The sequence below is a fragment of the Podarcis erhardii genome, assembly GCF_964252035.2.
Source record: "Podarcis erhardii genome assembly, chromosome: 2".
Taxonomy (NCBI): domain Eukaryota; kingdom Metazoa; phylum Chordata; class Lepidosauria; order Squamata; family Lacertidae; genus Podarcis; species Podarcis erhardii.
Window position 1 is genome coordinate 126773247 of NC_138498.1, and position 18377 is coordinate 126791623.

The window sequence follows — 18377 nt, forward strand, 5'->3', positions numbered from 1 at the left end:
GAAACCTGGTGGGATAAGTCCCACAATTGGAATGTAATAATGGAGGGATACAATCTATTTCAGAGAAACAGACCAGACAAGAAAGGAGGAGGAGTGGCGTTATATGTCAGGGATGTGTATACCTGTGAAGAGATCCAAGATTTAGAACCTCAAAGCCAAAGTGAGAGCATTTGGGTCAAAATTAAGGGAGAAAAGAATAACAGGGACCTCATTGTGGGAGTTTACTATAGATCCCCAAGCCAAACGGAGGACATAGATGATGCCTTCCTGGAACAGATGGCTAAGCATGCAAAAGGAAGGGAGATAGTAGTAATGGGGGACTTCAATTACCCGGATATTTGTTGGATGTCAAACTCAGCCAAGAGCATAAGGTCAAACAGATTCCTCACTGGCCTTGCAGACAACTTCGTTGTCCAGAAAGTGGGAGAAGCAACAAGAGGAACAGCCATTTTAGATCTGGTCCTAACCAACGTTGAGGACCTGGTTAGTGGGGTAGAAGTGGAAGGATCATTAGGCGCGAGTGATCATGCTCTTCTGAAGTTTACTATACAGCGGAAAGGAGCAGCCAAGCATACTAGGACTCAATTTCTCGACTTTAAGAAAGCCGACTTCATAAAGCTTAGGGAAGTGCTGGGTGAGATCCCATGGACAGTAATACTAAAAGGAAAGGGAGTTCAAGATGGCTGCGAGTTTGTTAAGAGGGAGATAGTAAAAGCACAACTTCAGGCAATACCAATGAGACGGAAACATGGAAGGTGCCTAAAGAAGCCAGGGTGGCTATCTAAAGAACTTTTAACTGAGCTAAGATTAAAAAAGGATGTGCACAAAAAATGGAAAAGGGGGGAAACCACCAAAGAGGAATTCAAACAAATAGCCAGCACGTGTAGACACAAAGTCAGAAAAGCTAAAGCACAGAATGAACTCAGGCTTGCTAGAGAGGTTAAACGCAACAAAAAAGGCTTTTATGGGTATGTTCGTAGCAAAAGGAAGAACAAAGAAACCGTGGGGTCACTCAGAGGAGAAGATGGTGAAATGCAAACAGGGGACACAGAAAGGGCTGAACTCCTCAATGCCTTCTTTGCCTCAGTCTTCTCCAATACAGAAAACAATGGCCGACCTGAAGAATTTGAAGCAAATGATTCAGCAGAGGAAACACAGCACAGAATAACTAAGGAGATAGTACAAGAATACTTGGCTAGTCTAGATGTATTCAAGTCTCCAGGGACAGATGAACTGCATCCAAGAGTATTAAAAGAACTGGCAGATGTGATCTCAGAACCACTGGCAGTCATCTTTCAGAATTCCTGGAGAACAGGTGAAGTCCCGGCAGACTGGAGGAGGGCAAATGTTGTCCCTATTTTCAAAAAGGGGAAAAGAGAGGACCCAAATAATTACCGCCCAGTCAGTCTGACCTCAATACCAGGGAAGATTCTGGAGCAGATCACTAAGCAAACAGTCTGTGAGCACCTAGATAGGAATGCTGTGATCACCAATAGTCAGCATGGATTTCTGAAAAATAAGTCACGTCAGACTAACCTGATCTCATTTTTTGACAGAATTACAAGCCTGGTAGATGAAGGGAACGCAGTGGATGTAGCCTACCTTGATTTCAGCAAGGCATTTGACAAGGTGCCCCATGATATTCTTGTAAAGAAGCTGGTAAAATGCAGACTTGACTATGCTACCACTCAGTGGATTTGTAACTGGCTGTCTGACCGAACCCAAAGGGTGCTCATCAATGGTTCCTCTTCATCCTGGAGAAGAGTAACTAGTGGGGTGCCACAGGGTTCTGTCTTGGGCCCGGTCTTATTCAACATCTTTATCAACGACTTGGATAATGGACTCAAGGGCATCCTGATCAAATTTGCAGATGACACCAAACTGGGAGGGGTGGCTAACACCCCAGAGGACAGGATCACACTTCAAAACGACCTTGACAGATTAGAGAACTGGGCCAAAACAAACAAGATGAACTTTAACAGGGAGAAATGTAAAGTATTGCACTTGGGCAAAAAAAAATGAGAGGCACAAATACAAGATGGGTGACACCTGGCTTGAGAGCAGTACATGTGAAAAGGATCTAGGAGTCTTGGTTGACCACAAACTTGACATGAGCCAACAGTGTGACGCGGCAGCTAAAAAAGCCAATGCTATTCTGGGCTGCATCAATAGGAGTATAGCATCTAGATCAAGGGAAGTAATAGTGCCACTGTATTCTGCTCTGGTCAGACCTCACCTGGAGTACTGTGTCCAGTTCTGGGCACCACAGTTCAAGAAGGACACGGACAAACTGGAACGTGTCCAGAGGAGGGCAACCAAAATGGTCAAAGGCCTGGAAACGATGCCTTATGAAGAACAGCTAAGGGAGCTGGGCATGTTTAGCCTGGAGAAGAGGAGGTTAAGGGGTGATATGATAGCCATGTTCAAATATATAAAAGGATGTCACATAGAGGAGGGAGAAAGGTTGTTTTCTGCTGCTCCAGAGAAGCGGACACGGAGCAATGGTTCCAAACTACAAGAAAGAAGATTCCACCTAAACATTAGGAAGAACTTCCTGACAGTAAGAGCTGTTCGACAGTGGAATTTGCTGCCAAGGAGTGTGGTGGAGTCTCCTTCTTTGGAGGTCTTTAAGCAGAGGCTTGACAACCATATGTCAGGAGTGCTCTGATGGTGTTTCCTGCTTGGCAGAGGGTTGGACTCGATGGCCCATGTGGTCTCTTCCAACTCTATGATTCCATGAAATGTGATAAAGGGTTTTCTTAGTTATTCTTCCCCCTTTCTCTTTTCTATATAATTGTGTTTTGTAAGGATTGTTTAATAATTTTAGCTTTATTATTTTTCTTTTTTTGTTTTCTCTCTGTATAATTTTTTTGATGGGAAGTGAGGCGACCGTTCCGAGTGAAGCTCTTCCCACATTCCAAGCACTGATAGGGTTTCTCCCCTGTGTGAATTCTGTGATGGGAAGTGAGCTCAGGCCCCTGGCTGAAGCTCTTCCCACATTCGAAGCAATGATAGGGTTTCTCTCCTGTATGAGTTCTTTGATGGGTTTTGAGATTCGAGCTTTTACTGAAGCTGTTCCCACATTCCAAGCACTGATAGGGTTTCTTCCCAGTATAAATTCTTTGATGAAAAGTGAGACTGTTTCTGACACTAAAGCTCTTCCCACATTCCAGGCAATGATAGGGTTTCTCCCCTGTATGGACTCTTCTATGCAAAGCAAGATCACCTTTCTGACGAAAGCTCTTTCCACATTCCAAGCATTGATGGGGTTTCCCCCCTGTATGAATTCTTTGATGAGAAGAAAGTGTCTTACTGTGACTGAAGCTCTTTCCACACTCATGGCATTGAAAAAGTTTCTCCCCTGTATGAATTCTGTGATGGGAGGTGAGATGGGTTACCTGACTGAAGCTCTTTCCACATTCCAAGCACTGATACGGTTTCTCCCCTGTATGAATTATTTGATGGGAAGTGAGATCGTGCCTGAGACTGAAGCTCTTTCCGCATTCCAAGCACTGATACGGTTTCTCCCCTGTATGAATTCTTTGATGGGAAGTGAGATCGTGCCTGAGACTGAAGCTCTTTCCACATTCCAAGCACCGATACGGTTTCTCCCCTGTATGAATTCTTTGATGAGAAATGAGATGGGTTCCCTGACTGAAGCTCTTTCCACATTCATGGCATTGAAAAGGTTTCTCCCCTGTATGAATTCTGTGATGGGAAGTGAGGTGATCCTTCCGATTGAAGCTCTTTCCACATTCTCTGCAATGATACAATTTCTCCCTACTCTGTGGTCTTTTGTGTGAAGTGAGGCTATTCCTCTGAACGAAGCTCTTTCTTTGATGGGAGGTGGACTGGGAGCTTTGATGGATGTTCTCTCCACACTCTGAATATTTATATGACTTCTCTTCTATGTGGATTCTGTTGTGGTTCCCCTTGTTCTTCTTTTCTAATTCATCACTATCTGCAATGAAGAGAGAAGCTAATTAGAGCCTCAGGAAGAAATGGAGATAAAGTTTATTCCACAACGTTAATGAATGCTTGTGATAGAGGAAGAACTGAAGAGAATTAGATGTGCCTCGTCCTATTGTTGTCACTGTTTTGGTTTCCTGGTATTAACTGAAATATTGCTTGGCTTTTATCTGGGATGGATATTTTTCCGGCTGAGTTCTGGAATCCACTCCATCTCCAATCAAAACTGATATTATGATCCAACAGGGAGGCTTACCGAGAGAGTCCATGATCCCACGATTCTCCTCCTTGACTTCTTTATGCTGAGCTGTCTGGTCAGGATCCAGCAACATCCACGCCTTGTCTGTGAAACAAACAGCAACATCGTCACCTGAACACTCCCCAATCAGAAGTTATCTCAAACTGGTTGGTCTAAATTCAAATTTATACGTAAATCTCTTTCTTCATGTTGAACCGCCCTCCCATGTTTATGACAAGACCAACTCTGTCTTGTTTCCTTGGTAACAGAAGAGGAAAAATGACTATTACTCACACTTAATCTGAGCACTTAAATGGCCGCAAGAGCTCCTATTATAGATATTATTTTTTAGATATACAAATGTCATGAAAACACTCAGCCTACATATTTGTATCATTTATTATTCCTATGTTCCTCATTTTTAAAAGCAAATAAGTTATACAAAAAGAAAAAGGCAGCCCAGAGTCCCCACTTGCATTCAGTCTGCAAAGCAGAATCAGGTTCCTTTCAAGAGTCGTGGCTTCTAGTGCTGCGCGACGGATCAGTGAGTTGTCTGACATTGACAAGGCATCCAGATCACAGAACTGGTTTTAGACCTTTTGAGCTGCCAAATCATCGCGTTGGCCGGGGAGCTGTGATCTATTCCTAGCTGAAATTGCCTGCAGATGACAAAGGCGCAGGCAGGCAGGCAGGTAGGTGGGGGAGCCCGAAATGGTGCTCCCCTTCTCCATCTCCATCCGCCTGCCTGCCTCCCCCCCACCCCCAAGCTGAGAAAGCCCGAATACCTCTCTGACTGAATCTATCCTTGTCCCCATCTCCCCTCCCCTGGGACTCACCAGATCTCTCGGAGGTCCCTGGGAGGGAATGCTCAGAGGTTGTAGCGAGGGATGCAGGAGACAACCTGACCAGGTTAACCGTCCATCTTCCCCCTTCCATCCTCACTAGCTTTGCAGGATCCGTCTCTTTCATCCTTCCTGAGGAGTCAAGGAGCCAAAACGAGCTGCAGGGTCCTGGGAGAGAGGAAGAAGCAAAGGTACCTACAGAGGCCCTGCAGGGATTCTCCTGCCCTAGATATTCTCCTGCCCCTGGAGAAGCACAAATGGGGCGGCCCCTTCCCAAGAGAAGCCCCATTTTTTATTTCGTGTATTCAATAATTTTTATGCCTTTTCCATTACTAATATCCAATATAAACCACATTTTATCAACCTCAAATTACAATTACAATTCAAATAAATTATGAAGTCCATTGTATATTTTGTGTGGCCTCCCGCGTGCTAGACTTCAAGGTGAGATAATTTTATTTCATCCTGCTTCCGAAGTCTGTCTTAATCCAATTCCATTCTGTCTTTATCTTAATCCTTTCTCAGCAACTACAGAGTTTTTGACTTCCTTTTGTTCTTAGACATTTAATAAATTTTATTTTTGCAAAAGGACTTCTGCACCCCATATATTTCCTGTATGTCAGGGGTGGCCACCTTCCAGGAGACTGCGATCTACTCACAGAATTAAAAACTGGGAGTGATCTACCCCCCGTTTTATTGGGGTTCAGGTCAAAGTTGTTCAGCTTTTTTTAGAGAGGGGAAATGCTCTGTTTTAGTGGGGTTCCTTTTGGGGAGGGGGATTAGCCGCTGACCAAAATATTGCTGTAGAAGCAGCTAAAACTACGTCTTCCATTCAAGAGCAAAGGACAAAACGCAGCGAGGGAGAGGAGGCGGGGCCAGGTGCTCTTAGGCAAAAGCAAAGGAAAAGGAGCCCGCGATCGACCTGTGGGACATCCCTGCTGTATGTGATCTTCATTTTTTCCATGTTGATTCCTCATTCCTCCTCTTCTCCATCATGTCCTGCACAGCATCGCAGCTTCTGCTCTTTTGCTCTTTCTTTCCTTTGTTACCAGAGAATGAGGCTGTAATTTCAACTGCATCACACGCCATCTTCTCTCCTTTTTTTGTTATTGAGTCTAGATAGAGAGTAATCTGGCGTCCCACCAAAGCTCTGGCAAGCTTCTTCTGTCCAACTCTCTCAAGAACGATCTGGCGTCCTGCCAAACCTTAGCTGATCATCAAAGCTCAAACTCGATTTCCTTCCACAGCAATACAGTGAAAGCTCAAGACTTTAAATCCCTCCCCAACAACATACATTTATCATCGAGGGAAGTCTTCTTCCCAGTTCAAATTGTTTCGGCTTTGTATCTGTTTCAATTTAGCAGTTTATGATCTTGTTCCTTCTGTTCCAGCACACGTCTGTATATTAGTCCTAATTTCGCTCTAATCAACAGAAGTACCTCTGCTTCTCAATGGCTGCATAGGAAGGTTACCGATAGGCAAAGTGCTTTTGCACTCAGCGCCTCCCTGCGTCTCGGATTCCATGCTGGAGCGAGAGGCAGGTATCGAGACAATCTGCAAGTGAAGCTCACTCGGCCCGGGCTCTGGGGGGAGCTTGCAAGGACAATTATGCTCAAATCATCCTTGTTTATTCTTTGCTAACAATCTCTGCTATTGTGGGAGCAGCATCCATTAAGGCAGACCGGAACCAGAAGCCCCATTTCTAAACAATTCCAGTGATTCCAATTTCAGCTCTTTGCTCCTCACCCCACTTTGTAAGACTGCCATGGTCTGCACAGTAGTGACCAGAGAGTAGATACCATTGGACTCAGTGGGGCTTACTTATGAGTAAATCTGCAGAGGGATGCTCTGCATATTCCCCCTTCTCTTATATCCAGACAAACACTGATTCATGCGCCTGGTGAGTCTTTAGAGCAGACTCATTCCCTCCCTCCCCCCTCTGTCTGTTCTGCTTACCTGGAGGGGGGCGGTTTCCCCCTCTAGCCCCCATGCATCCATTTCCCCTTCTTCACCCCCTGCCACCTAGCAGACCTCTCCCTGCCTCAGACGGTGATGCTGGAGGTGGGGAGAGGAAGAAGCAAAGGGAGTCTCAGAGGCCCTGCAGGGATTTTCCTGCCCTGGATATTCTACAAATGGGGCACCCCTTCCGAACAGTAGCCCCATTTCTAAACATCTCCAGTGGTTCCAGTTTCACCTAGACTTATGGGTTTATGGGGCTCACAGACAGGTCTTGGTGTCCAAACCAGACGCCATCCTGTCCCCAAGCCTGAAAACTGCAACCCCAGAGCATGTGCAGAAAATAGACGAGTAGCTCTTACCTGTAGGTGCCCCCATGCTAGGTGCTTTGTATGGAGATCCCTGTTGACGCTCTTTGAGCTCTCAATAAGGTCATTCCCCTGATTCCTCAAGTGTAAGGACCCAGGGCTGTCTGAGTTAGGGGGTTCCTTGGGGTCCAGGTCAGCTGGCTAGTCAGGATTGTCACCTGCAGAGTATATGTCAACTAAAGGATAATAGTCTGCCTTGGATCGAGGGCTTTTTGGAGGTGTTGCTGAATGTGGAAGCAGAGGAGCTGGTGATGCCACATTTTGGAAAAATCTTGAGACTGATACACCGCTCCTCCTTAGATATTCTCTGTGCTTATACACCATATTCACAAACCTTACACTCCGCTTGTGACAAGATTTCCAAAGGCTTAGGGTAGCTTGAGAGAAGTAGCTTATTTTGAGACAGAACCCATTTCCAATTCTTGTTTATGAAAACCCTCTCCCTAGTTGGTTTGATTTTGGCTTCTGACAGGACATCAGACCATTTGATAATCTTGCATATCGTTTCATATTGATATAGGGATCTGGTGTGCAAATTCCAGTAGAGTACAAACTTCTTAAGTGTTCTGTCTGGACCCAGAGCAAGAGCTACTCTCAAGCAGGTTAAAAAGTTTTTTAAAGTCAACTTTTTTATGTTGCACTATTTTGTAATTTTTAATGTTTTTGCTCTTCTTTGTGCTTATAGACCTCCTTTTGCCATCATTTGCCCTCTCGGCTCTTTTAACTTCCCGTGTTGATCTATTTTAAAAGATATTATTGTTGTTATCTGGTTCCACACTCTCTGCCATATTTTATTCCATAAGGTTTTACAAGTACCTATCAGGAGGGTAAGAATTTTATTAGTGTCAGCCAAAAAGGATTTTATGCATTCTATGTCCCTTGTTAGTAATACAAGTCACCCAATGACGGATAATTCCTCATTTGCACCAGAGGCTTGGGAGAAGGAGTCTTTTATCCTTGTAATAGCATCTCCTGAGGATAGTTCTGAAATTTGCATTCAGATTAGTTCCTCTACTTGTTTAGCCTGAATTTGGCCTTAAGTCGCTTTCATGTGAAGTGAGGCTCTCCTTCTGAACGATGGGAAGTGGACTGGGAGCTCTGACTAAAGTTCTCTCCACACTCTGAATATTTATATGGTTTCTCCAATTTTGTGGATTTTTCTTGTTGTCTCCTTCCTTCTTCCTTTCAAATTCACCACCTACAACCTACAATCTACTGTTATATGGCAGTATTATTATCATTAATAGTAATAATAATAATAATCCTAGCCGGAGGAAGAAACTGAGCCTGAAATGACTGAACAATGCAAATGAATGTTTGTGAAAGAGGAAGAAGGGAAGGGAGTTAATGCCTTTTTTGGCTGATATTATCTAACTTATTTATGGGACCCGGAGATTCGAAAAGCCTGGCTCTTTCCAGGGATGGATTTAATTTGGCTCAGTCGTGGAATCCGCTCCATCTCCAAGCTCAGTCATTTCTTTGCTCAACCAAAAACAGAGAGATGCAGAAAGGAAAATAGAAAATTAGACAGGATGTACCTCCACGCCCCTGAGATCTCTGAAGCCTACATGGAAGAAGGCCTGGGCAGCTGAGAACAGCCTCATCCTGGTTTGAAAAGGCAGGACTGGTGGAAGAATATTCCCAGACAGAACAGGAGATACATCTCCTATGGAGAGTTGTGGGTGGGTTTACATCTCAGATGCTGCAGGTGGCGCTATGGGGCTCCCTCAAAATAGAGGAGGTTTGTCCTTCAGATATCTGCATGGAATTTCAAAACTGACCTTATGATCCAGCAGGGAGCCTTACCAGAGAGGCCACGATCCCAGGATTCTCCTCCTTGACTTCCTTCTGCAGAGCTCTCTGGTCAGGATCCAGCAAAGCCCAGTCCTCCTCTGTGAAAGGAACAGCTACGTCTTCAAAGCCCATTGGACCCTGTTACGGAAGGGGGGGGCATGCCTTCTTCACCTTCTTCTTCGCTACAATATATCAATTTATTTCCAATTGTCAATGTCAAAAGGGACTAAAATCTATAAAATTCATAGAAAATCAACGTGCCAGTTTGCTCAATTTCTCTAGGACTCCATCACACCTCCCCTGTCCAGCATAATCCCTCCAGCAAGGTGTCAAGACCCTAATCCTTTCAAATTGCTCTGATCAGCCTTTCCTCCAGGCAATGTCAGGTGACAGACTATGCATATTTGGGACTATTGTTTTCTCATCCCCAGGAAGTGTTTATCTGTGCATATCTCCAGCTCTGCATATTCCCCCCTCCCTCCTCCATATGTTAATCTGTGTAACCCAACCTCCCTCCTCCATATGTTAATCTGTGTAACCCAACCTCCCTTTAATATATTCATGATGTAATCTGTGTAACCAAACCTCTCTTTAATATATTCATGACGTGTTTTGCACTGTATTCTGGGACATGGAGGGAGTTTCAAAAACTCATGTCACCCCTTTCTCACTGTTCAATCTCGCCTTGAACCTGTTGCGCAATAAACTTGGATCTTCTGCAGTTTGCTCCTGTCTCCGGCTGAGCTCATTTTCCTCCGCAGGGACCCACGGACTTAGTCCGATGAGCTGGGTGGCAGAGTAGCCTCGCACCCAGATTTTTGCCGTAACAGTTGGCGCCCAACGTGGGGCATGCGGTTCTCCCGCGTTGCTGACCGGGGGCCCCGAAATCTTCAGCCGGCACCAGGCCATTTTGCCTGGGAAGATCCTTTGGACCCCCGGCCATCTTCCGGGCGGTAATCAAAAGCCCCAGGAGTTCAGCCGGGGAGCAAAGAGGGATCCAGCCGGCTTATCATCATAGAAGACACGTGAGTATAAGGAAAAGGAAAAATCCAGTGCACTGGTGGGAAAGGGGTGGAAATCTCCTGGCAACTGAATTCTCTGCCCTCCTCTCTATCGCTCCTTCTCGCCTGTCTCTTGGTCCAATTGGTGAGAGAGACCGTGGACTGCTGCTCGACCCAAAAGGGGGGTTCTGAGCTCTATCTCTTTCTCCTCTCAAACCCTCCAGTCAGCTGCACCAATTGAGAGTCCGAAAGTAAGACGGAGAGACCCGGCTTGGAAAGACAGCTGACTCTCCGCAACGGGCATCTCAGTTGAAAGCAAGGGGCTGGAGTTCTTCTTCCGAACTTCCCGAGCGCCCTTACGGAGGGGGCAGGAAGGGGTCTTGCTTTCTGTATCAATCCCAGCCGCACTGGTCGGTGCCACGTAACACGTGTATCGTGCGTGAGCCCGCTTCCAAAAGCAAGGGGGATTTTCGGTTCAAAACTCTATCCAGGGATCACCCGATCTGGCACCGCACGGCGCGGGCGTTCAGTAGGGCCCCTTTTCCTGAGATTGACGATAGGTAGGAGGTTGCCAGGAGGGATAGCCCATGAGGAATTGGGCGGGATCGGCAGAGTGGAAAAGGACCCCAGGTTATTGACTAAGGAAATAGGAAGGAATACCGGATAGCTAGAGCTCTTTAAAAACCCTCTAAGGAAGTTGCCAAGCGACTAAAGACCCCTCTTTACTATGAATCCTGTATTAAGTATATCAATCTCCTAGATATACCAATCCTTACCGCCCTTTCTCTTCCCTCTTTCTGTCTAGACACGCGTAAAACATAAAATGGGTACCCAGGCTTCCAAACGCGAGCGGGCTCACTCTGGGAAGAAGGCTTCTAGAAAGCCATCTCAGTCTCAGAAGGACCCTGACTCTCCTCTCCAATTTGTCATCACGTATTGGAAGACGATTCCTGGCCACAAATTATTATCGAAGCAAAATTAGAGAACCTCTGTTCTGAAATCTGGCCTGCCAGCACCGCCTCCGCCAAGCCCAAATTGCGTTGGCCGGCTGGTTAACTGGTGGTGTTTGAAGAGGCAAGGAGGCTCTTAAAACCATGTGGGACCTTCCTACTAATTTCACTTAATGAAGCTAAAGGAAGCAGCCCAACTCCTTGCAATAACCAACTAAAGGATGAGAGTATATATGTTTACATGTTGTCTGTTATGTGTGTTGTGTGTTAATACATATATGAGAATATGTGTGTTTACATGTTGTCTGTTATGTGTGTTGTCTGTTCCTTCTGTCTCTGACAGACTGCCTTTCTTAAGCGCGCATAGTTTAAACTGCAAGCTTGCTTCAAAATTTTAAATTTAAGGAAGCTATGCTGGACCTTATCAGTCCTAAATAAGACAAAATGAGAATGAAGGGTGCAAATGTTTACCCCACCTCTTGCTTTGCTGCAACTTTTCAGATCGTGAGTCTACAGTCTATTTTGGAATGTGAATGTTTCTAATGTGAATTAGATGTTTCTGCTGCAAAAGCGTAGGTGAGCACCACTGCTCTCTCAAGCTAAAATGCAGTGTATTTATTTCATGAAGCACATGCCTATGAAAGTATGGTCTTCCTTCTAAGAAAATATCTGAGTCCAGTTTTAACTTTGATTTGGTTGGACAGAAGAGTTATTGTAAGGCTCCTGATATCAGGCCTCTTTTCTTAGAAAATGCCCCCCCTTGTTTCATTCTGTCTCTTTCAGGTTTTTTTCCTTTTCTCTTCTTCTGTGCCAGGTAAATTTACTTCCGAGTAAGCTTCCTTTAAAGGAAACTGCAAAAGGGGGGGGGGCATAGATTAGGCTTAAAATTGTCACTTTTGTATTCCCTTTAAATCAAATCTATGGCTGTTTTAACTATGCTTTATAAGAGATCCTCTCCCTATCTTAAGAAAATGTTCACTTCAATCTTTCTTTAAAGATCATTTGTCTAGGAACTTGCACTCTAAGGAACTTGCACGTCTAAGGAAGTAAACTCAAACTAATCTCAAGATCTGCTAAAGGGTTCTGTATAAAGTTGGGAATTTTTATTTTCCTCTTCCTTAGTACATGATAGGAGCACTGATTGTGCTCTCTTCCCCAGTAGTGCCTGTGTACATAAGTATGTGTGTGTAGTACAAATCTTGCTGTGAAATCTTGCTGTGAACCCTTTATTTTGGAGGGTTGGACTAGATGACCCCAGGGTCCCTTTCAACTCTCCCAATTTGTGGCTGTGTGGAAGGACATGTGTCCGCAAGCATCGCAGGGTAATTCTTAAATTCTGGTGTGGTGATGGAGTTGAAATTCAGCCTAGCTTTGCTCTCTAGTTTTAAAAGGTGAGAGGTGAAGCTGTGATGTTTTGAAGCACAACTGGTAATATCAAGCATTTGAGTGATTACAGTGTTTATCATTTTGTCTACTATTTAAAAATCAGACAAATACATATGGGCCTTGACCAATCCTGTAAATAAAGGGGCAGGAAAATTTTTGTCTGCAAATGGTAAGGCCGAAAAACTTAGAATGTTAAAAAAATAATAATAAATAAAATAAAAATTCCTATGAATTCTGACTCTGGCCATTTTCCCATATATAAGGGCGCGGCATTGTTCCGCGAATGGCCAGAGGGATATTAGCCCTTTCCTGTACATAAAGGAAGCAGTCGCTTTGCTTGGGCTGAAATTGCTAGCTTTTGTTGGTGAATACTTCAATTGCTGAGTTTCTCTTTTTTGTTTTAAATCTAACCCTCTTTTAAAATCTACTCCTTACCCTTCCCTTATTCAAATTCTAATTTTGCCAAAAGATGCAACATTTCAATAGTAAAAAAGATTTGCTGAGACATGAACTCCGCACATGCACAGAGACTAGATCAGCTTTAAAAAAAAAAAAAAAAAAAAAAGATAGGAAAAGGAGAGAGAGAGAGAGAGAGAGAGGAAGGAGGGGGGGAGAGGAGGTTTATGTTAAAACTTGGAACCATTGAGAGAAATCACCCTTAATGTGTCCCAAGTTTGAAATCTTAACATGCCAAATTCTTTTCACAGGTAAATATCAAAGAATTCCACCCCTCAATGGGATTTAAGTCACAGACTTTGTTTGTGTGCATTTTAGGAACAGCATTTCCTGACAGGCTTCTCACATGAAATAATTTTCCCTTTTAACAGGATATGTGAATAAAGTGTTTGTCCCTTTTTCCTCCCACAACAACTTTCTTTCTGTTCTGTGAAATCCCTGCTGTATTAGTGACTTCCATCTCTTCGTGGCTTTGACACTTTTAAAGTTACAAATAATCTGTTTCCATTTATTTAATCCGTTTTTCCATGATGTCTATGAAATTAATCGAAGCATAACCAAACATTGTTTGTGGAATGGTATTTGTTTACCTTTTGCCTGAGCATTTCTTATTAATTCTGTCATTTTGGCTAGTTCAAGGTACTTGCACAACTTTAAATTGCCATTAAGTCATTTTCCAGTATTTTGCTATTAACATTCTAGCCGATGTTGTCACATCAAGAAACACTCTTTTATTTTCATTGTTACTTCAGATTTCTTAAAATTCTGTGTCTTAGCATTTATTTATTTTGGTTCCTCATAGGTCATTGTGTGTGTGTGTTTGTGTGTGTGTTTTATTATTATTTTAACTGTGTCTTTTAAGTCCACCCTGCCCTTACAGGATATCATTTCTACAAGTGTGTTATTACAGATCCAATGAAAAGCTTCGCTACCACGAGACTTATTACCTGCAACAACAACAGACACAGTTTTCAAAGTGGCCACAGCAATTTCTTTCAAAGGGGAGGAGTTGAATTGCAAGGAGATTTTTTGACTTTTATATTCAACTGATATTTAATTAGTTTGTTGTGTATTATGTGTTATTATGTAGGAATGTTGAAATGTGTTTGACAGTGTTATTTCCACAAAGGGAGGAATTTGTGTGTGTGTGTGTGTGTAATTGTCTTATGTTTAATGTATACTGCCTTATTCCTTATACCCCAATGGAGGATTTTCATACACTTTATGCTTTCTAATGGATCAAGCTATTGTGTAGTTCAATGTTTAGATAACCACATTTCGCTGTCCCACCTGGCACACTGCCAACCTTCCCTACCCATTTTAAAATGTGTTAAAACTCGCTTTACCAAGGAGAAGCTTCAGGAAGGTGTATATGCCTTGATTTAGCAGGAATGATCCCTTATAGAGTTAAATTGACTTATTTGGACAAGTGCCCTTTTAAGAATGGTTTTCTTTTAACAGATTGGTTTGAAGAGTTGAGAACCATGGGGAAAGATAAATTCAAATTGGACTCAGTTTGAATTGGGCAAGTGTATCCAGGCTGCAATTAGCTTTTGGTCCTTAAAGTGCAAGTGCGCAACTTCCCATGACTGCAAGACCAAGAATAAAACCCCCATAGGAAGCCAAGGCAAGGACATTTCCCTCAGGACGTGCCCGAACCTATGGCAGCTGTGGTGAGTGCCAGGCAACATGGTTAATATGAAAGCCCTAAGTGGATTCACCAGGGATTGCCACTACTGTGAGACCACAGAAAAGCTACCTTGACACCTGAGAACACAAAAATGGCGGGGGACAAAGCAAACTGCATTTTTTTCAGTCAGTAGTGGACCTTCCTGCTAAATGTAAAGCATAGACCACTATTGAACAAAATACAACAGGTGTCCTTTTTGCACTACTATACTTGCAAATGGCCTTAAGAGGCATGATTTGCAAGTCCCCTTCAGGTTTGCACAAACCCACACATCTAGTACGATAGATACAAAGTTATTATTTAGTGCATATCTATATAACGTAAACATACATTGTCTTGGTCCGTGTTGCTCCCTCCTTTGTTGCCCTGCTCAACCCACCTCCTTTTCCATTAGGGCCTATTCCCACTCACACGGCACCCCTACCTTCACCGAGATTTAGGGTGCGGAGAAAAGATTTGGAAGTTCTTACAGAACTTTAATGCAAATCTATCTCCGAATGGGGGACTGTTACGGAAGGGGGGGGCATGCCTTCTTCACCTTCTTCTTCGCTACAATATATCAATTTATTTCCAATTGTCAATGTCAAAAGGGACTAAAATCTATAAAATTCATAGAAAATCAACGTGCCAGTTTGCTCAATTTCTCTAGGACTCCATCACACCTCCCCTGTCCAGCATAATCCCTCCAGCAAGGTGTCAAGACCCTAATCCTTTCAAATTGCTCTGATCAGCCTTTCCTCCAGGCAATGTCAGGTGACAGACTATGCATATTTGGGACTATTGTTTTCTCATCCCCAGGAAGTGTTTATCTGTGCATATCTCCAGCTCTGCATATTCCCCCCTCCCTCCTCCATATGTTAATCTGTGTAACCCAACCTCCCTCCTCCATATGTTAATCTGTGTAACCCAACCTCCCTTTAATATATTCATGATGTAATCTGTGTAACCAAACCTCTCTTTAATATATTCATGACGTGTTTTGCACTGTATTCTGGGACATGGAGGGAGTTTCAAAAACTCATGTCACCCCTTTCTCACTGTTCAATCTCGCCTTGAACCTGTTGCGCAATAAACTTGGATCTTCTGCAGTTTGCTCCTGTCTCCGGCTGAGCTCATTTTCCTCCGCAGGGACCCACGGACTTAGTCCGATGAGCTGGGTGGCAGAGTAGCCTCGCACCCAGATTTTTGCCGTAACAACCCTAAGAGAAAAAGGGAGCACAAAGATGATCTCCTACACATTGCTCTGTTCTTTTCTGTAACAATTTTGTTGTGTATTTTAATGATGGGTATTAATCTTTGTGTAAGTGGGGCAATTCCATAAAACAATAATTTCATTATCTACGCAGCACTCATCTTCAGGTAAATCTTTGCAAGCATTCCCATTTTCCAGATGGAAGGAGCTCCTCTCCCTTCATCTGGTGGGGTGGCCCCTCCCCCTGCCCTCAAGCCAACTTCAAGGGGCACCGGGAGGGGAGGGAATGTTGGTTGGTTGGCATCCATCTGTCTTAGGAGACAATGGAAGAGTGTGTCTTTGGGAGTGAGATCTGGGGGAGAGACATGTGTTGTTGCATCTGCGACACAGGAAGTGGTCTGGAGATACAGAAGGGCTTTTCTCCTCCCTGTGCTCCCCCCATGTGGGAATGTTCCCGTCTGTCGCCATCCCCTGTTCACAAAGGTGACTTTTCCCTCCCTCTGAAGGGGGTTTATTTCCTTGACCCAAAGCCCCCTCCCCAAAATGGAAGGCAGCATCTGGATCCCAAGGAAGAGCAGAGCTGCATATTTCCTGCGAACTGGCCCCCTCCCTGGCTCAGCAGAGAGGACAAAGGAGGACCCCCTGCTCCCTGACTTGGGGGTCTCCACCCCCAGGCATGACCTGAGCAGGGACCCCCAGGCCCCTCCCTGCCCCCCTGGGACCCCCTTCTCCCCATGGCACCCTCAGGGGGCAGAGAGAGGAGACTCACCCGAGTCCAGGAGGGGCTTTTGCAAAGGAGAGAGAAGAAAGCAGGGAGGGAGGGGGGCTCCTGCTCTGGAGGACCTTGCCCCCTCCCCCTTCACTTCCCGCCCTCTCTAGGAATCCCGCTCTGCTCCTCTTAACCCTTGCCAAGCCGAGCGCCCCAGGTCCTCCCCTCCCTCTCCCTGCCTTCAGTTTTCCTGCTTCTGCGCCTGCGCCCTAGGGGCTGCCCCCTTCCCTCCCTCTGCCCCAAGGAGACCAACCAGACTAACCCTAAGGGAGACGGGGGGGTCCATGGGGGGGTTAGCTTGGCTCTCCCCCAACATGGAGGCTCCTGGACCCCGAGGAAAGGCTGGGAGGGAGAAGAGGCGAAGGGCTGCCTAGTGGCGGGAGGTGCCTTGGGCTCAGCAATGGCTCCCTCCAGACACCCCCCCAAAACACCCTCCAGCTCAGGGGGGGGATGGGGGGGCTTCCCAGCCGGGAGACCCCTCCCCAAAAGACGGGTTGTTCTGCTTCTGCAGCCGCTTCTCATCCCAGGAAGAGAGAGGGAGGAGGAAGAGTCTCAGGCGAGGAAGGAAAGGCAGACGCGACCCGGGGGGGGGCAGGAGGGGGCGCATGAAAAAGAGAGGGGAAGAGCAGGATGGTGGAGAGAGGGGACCAGACTCCAGTTCAGAGCCAGAGGGACCCCGGCCATCCTTTCCCTGCGTTTCCTGCCAGAAAACCAGTTTCTCCTGGGCTCCCAGAACCACATGGAGGCAGGAGACCCATTTCCCACCCCAGAGCAGGGCTGGGCCAATCAGAGGCCTCTCCATTGGGCAGCTGGCCAATCCCCTTTCAGATTCCCCTGGGCCTCCTCCTCTCCTTCGCCCGGTTTCCTGAGGGAGTTTTCCCCCTGAGTTTCCCTCATGGCTGCTCCCCTCCCAGGTCCTCCTTCATTTCTCCTTCCTTCTCTTCCTGTTTCTCTTCTCCCTCATTGTTTGGGGGCAGCTGGATTCCCCCAATGGCCAGGCAGGCCCAGGAGGAGCGCATGGAGGCAGCAGGGCCAGGAGAAGGCGTTTCCCGCCCTTTTCTGAAATAGGAGGGGACGCCATTTTGTTTTTCCCTGAGACGCCATGGCTCCCCTGTGGGCCTCGGGGGTCCCAGGCTCTCGGGGTCTCTCCTCCCGGATGAAGGAGGGCGGCACCTTTGGTCCTCAGCCGCCTTCCTGCCATGATGGCTTGGCCTCCGCAGGGCAGCCTCTCTCCTCGCCATGTTGGCCCCACGGAGGAGGCCTCTCTGTTGGGAGACGCCAGGCAAGCGGCCTTGGGGGATCCGCCAGGGTCTGCGCCAGGACAGGCAGCAAGGAGGGAAAGGCCCTCTCTGTCTCAGAGGCCCAAGGAGGAGAAGAATAACAGTAGTAGTAGTAGTAGTAGTAGTAGTAGTAGTAATAGTAATAAGAAGGGCTTTATCCCCTGAAAGGTGGAGGGTTCCCTCAGGGGAGTTTGACCCCGGAGCAGCATCCTTGGTCACCCCAAGAGTCAGCGCAAGCAGAAGGGCACCACCTGCAGGCCTAGGGGAAAAGGGGGACTCTTCCCCAGACAAGACTGGAGACTCCCCTGCTGGCCCCAGGAGCCCTTTCTGGATGGCCCTCGCTTGCCCCCCCAAATGGGCCAAGACCTCTGTTCCTCCCCCTCAGGCAGTAGTTGAACAGGAGAAGTCGCTCCCACTCCTGATCCCTGCGGGTCTCAGGAGGCAGTGGGGGGACTCTAGGGAACTGGCTGAACTGGGGTCCTCCCA

General features: G+C 45.9%; 1 protein-coding gene across 5 annotated transcripts; it reads right to left on the bottom strand.

Annotated features, from left to right (window-relative positions):
* Window positions 1-2752: 2752 nt before the first annotated feature.
* LOC309334707 (uncharacterized protein) lies at window positions 2753-17041 on the bottom strand. Of its 5 annotated transcripts, XM_081849295.1 has the most exons (6): window positions 16942-17041; window positions 16612-16843; window positions 9180-9305; window positions 5044-5217; window positions 4226-4312; window positions 2753-3961 (listed from the first exon to the last, which is right to left on the bottom strand). In XM_081849295.1, exons 4-6 carry the CDS (start codon window positions 5174-5176, stop codon window positions 2787-2789), a joined length of 1395 nt encoding a protein of 464 aa, XP_081705421.1. In that variant the 5' UTR covers window positions 5177-5217; window positions 9180-9305; window positions 16612-16843; window positions 16942-17041; the 3' UTR covers window positions 2753-2786. The 5 variants fall into 5 exon arrangements, 4 of the variants coding, with proteins under 4 accessions (XP_081705421.1, XP_081705423.1, XP_081705420.1 ...); XM_081849297.1 differs by lacking the exon at window positions 5044-5217; XM_081849294.1 differs by lacking the exons at window positions 9180-9305; window positions 16612-16843; window positions 16942-17041 and adding an exon at window positions 7368-7973.
* Between the last annotated feature and the right edge of the window lie 1336 nt (window positions 17042-18377).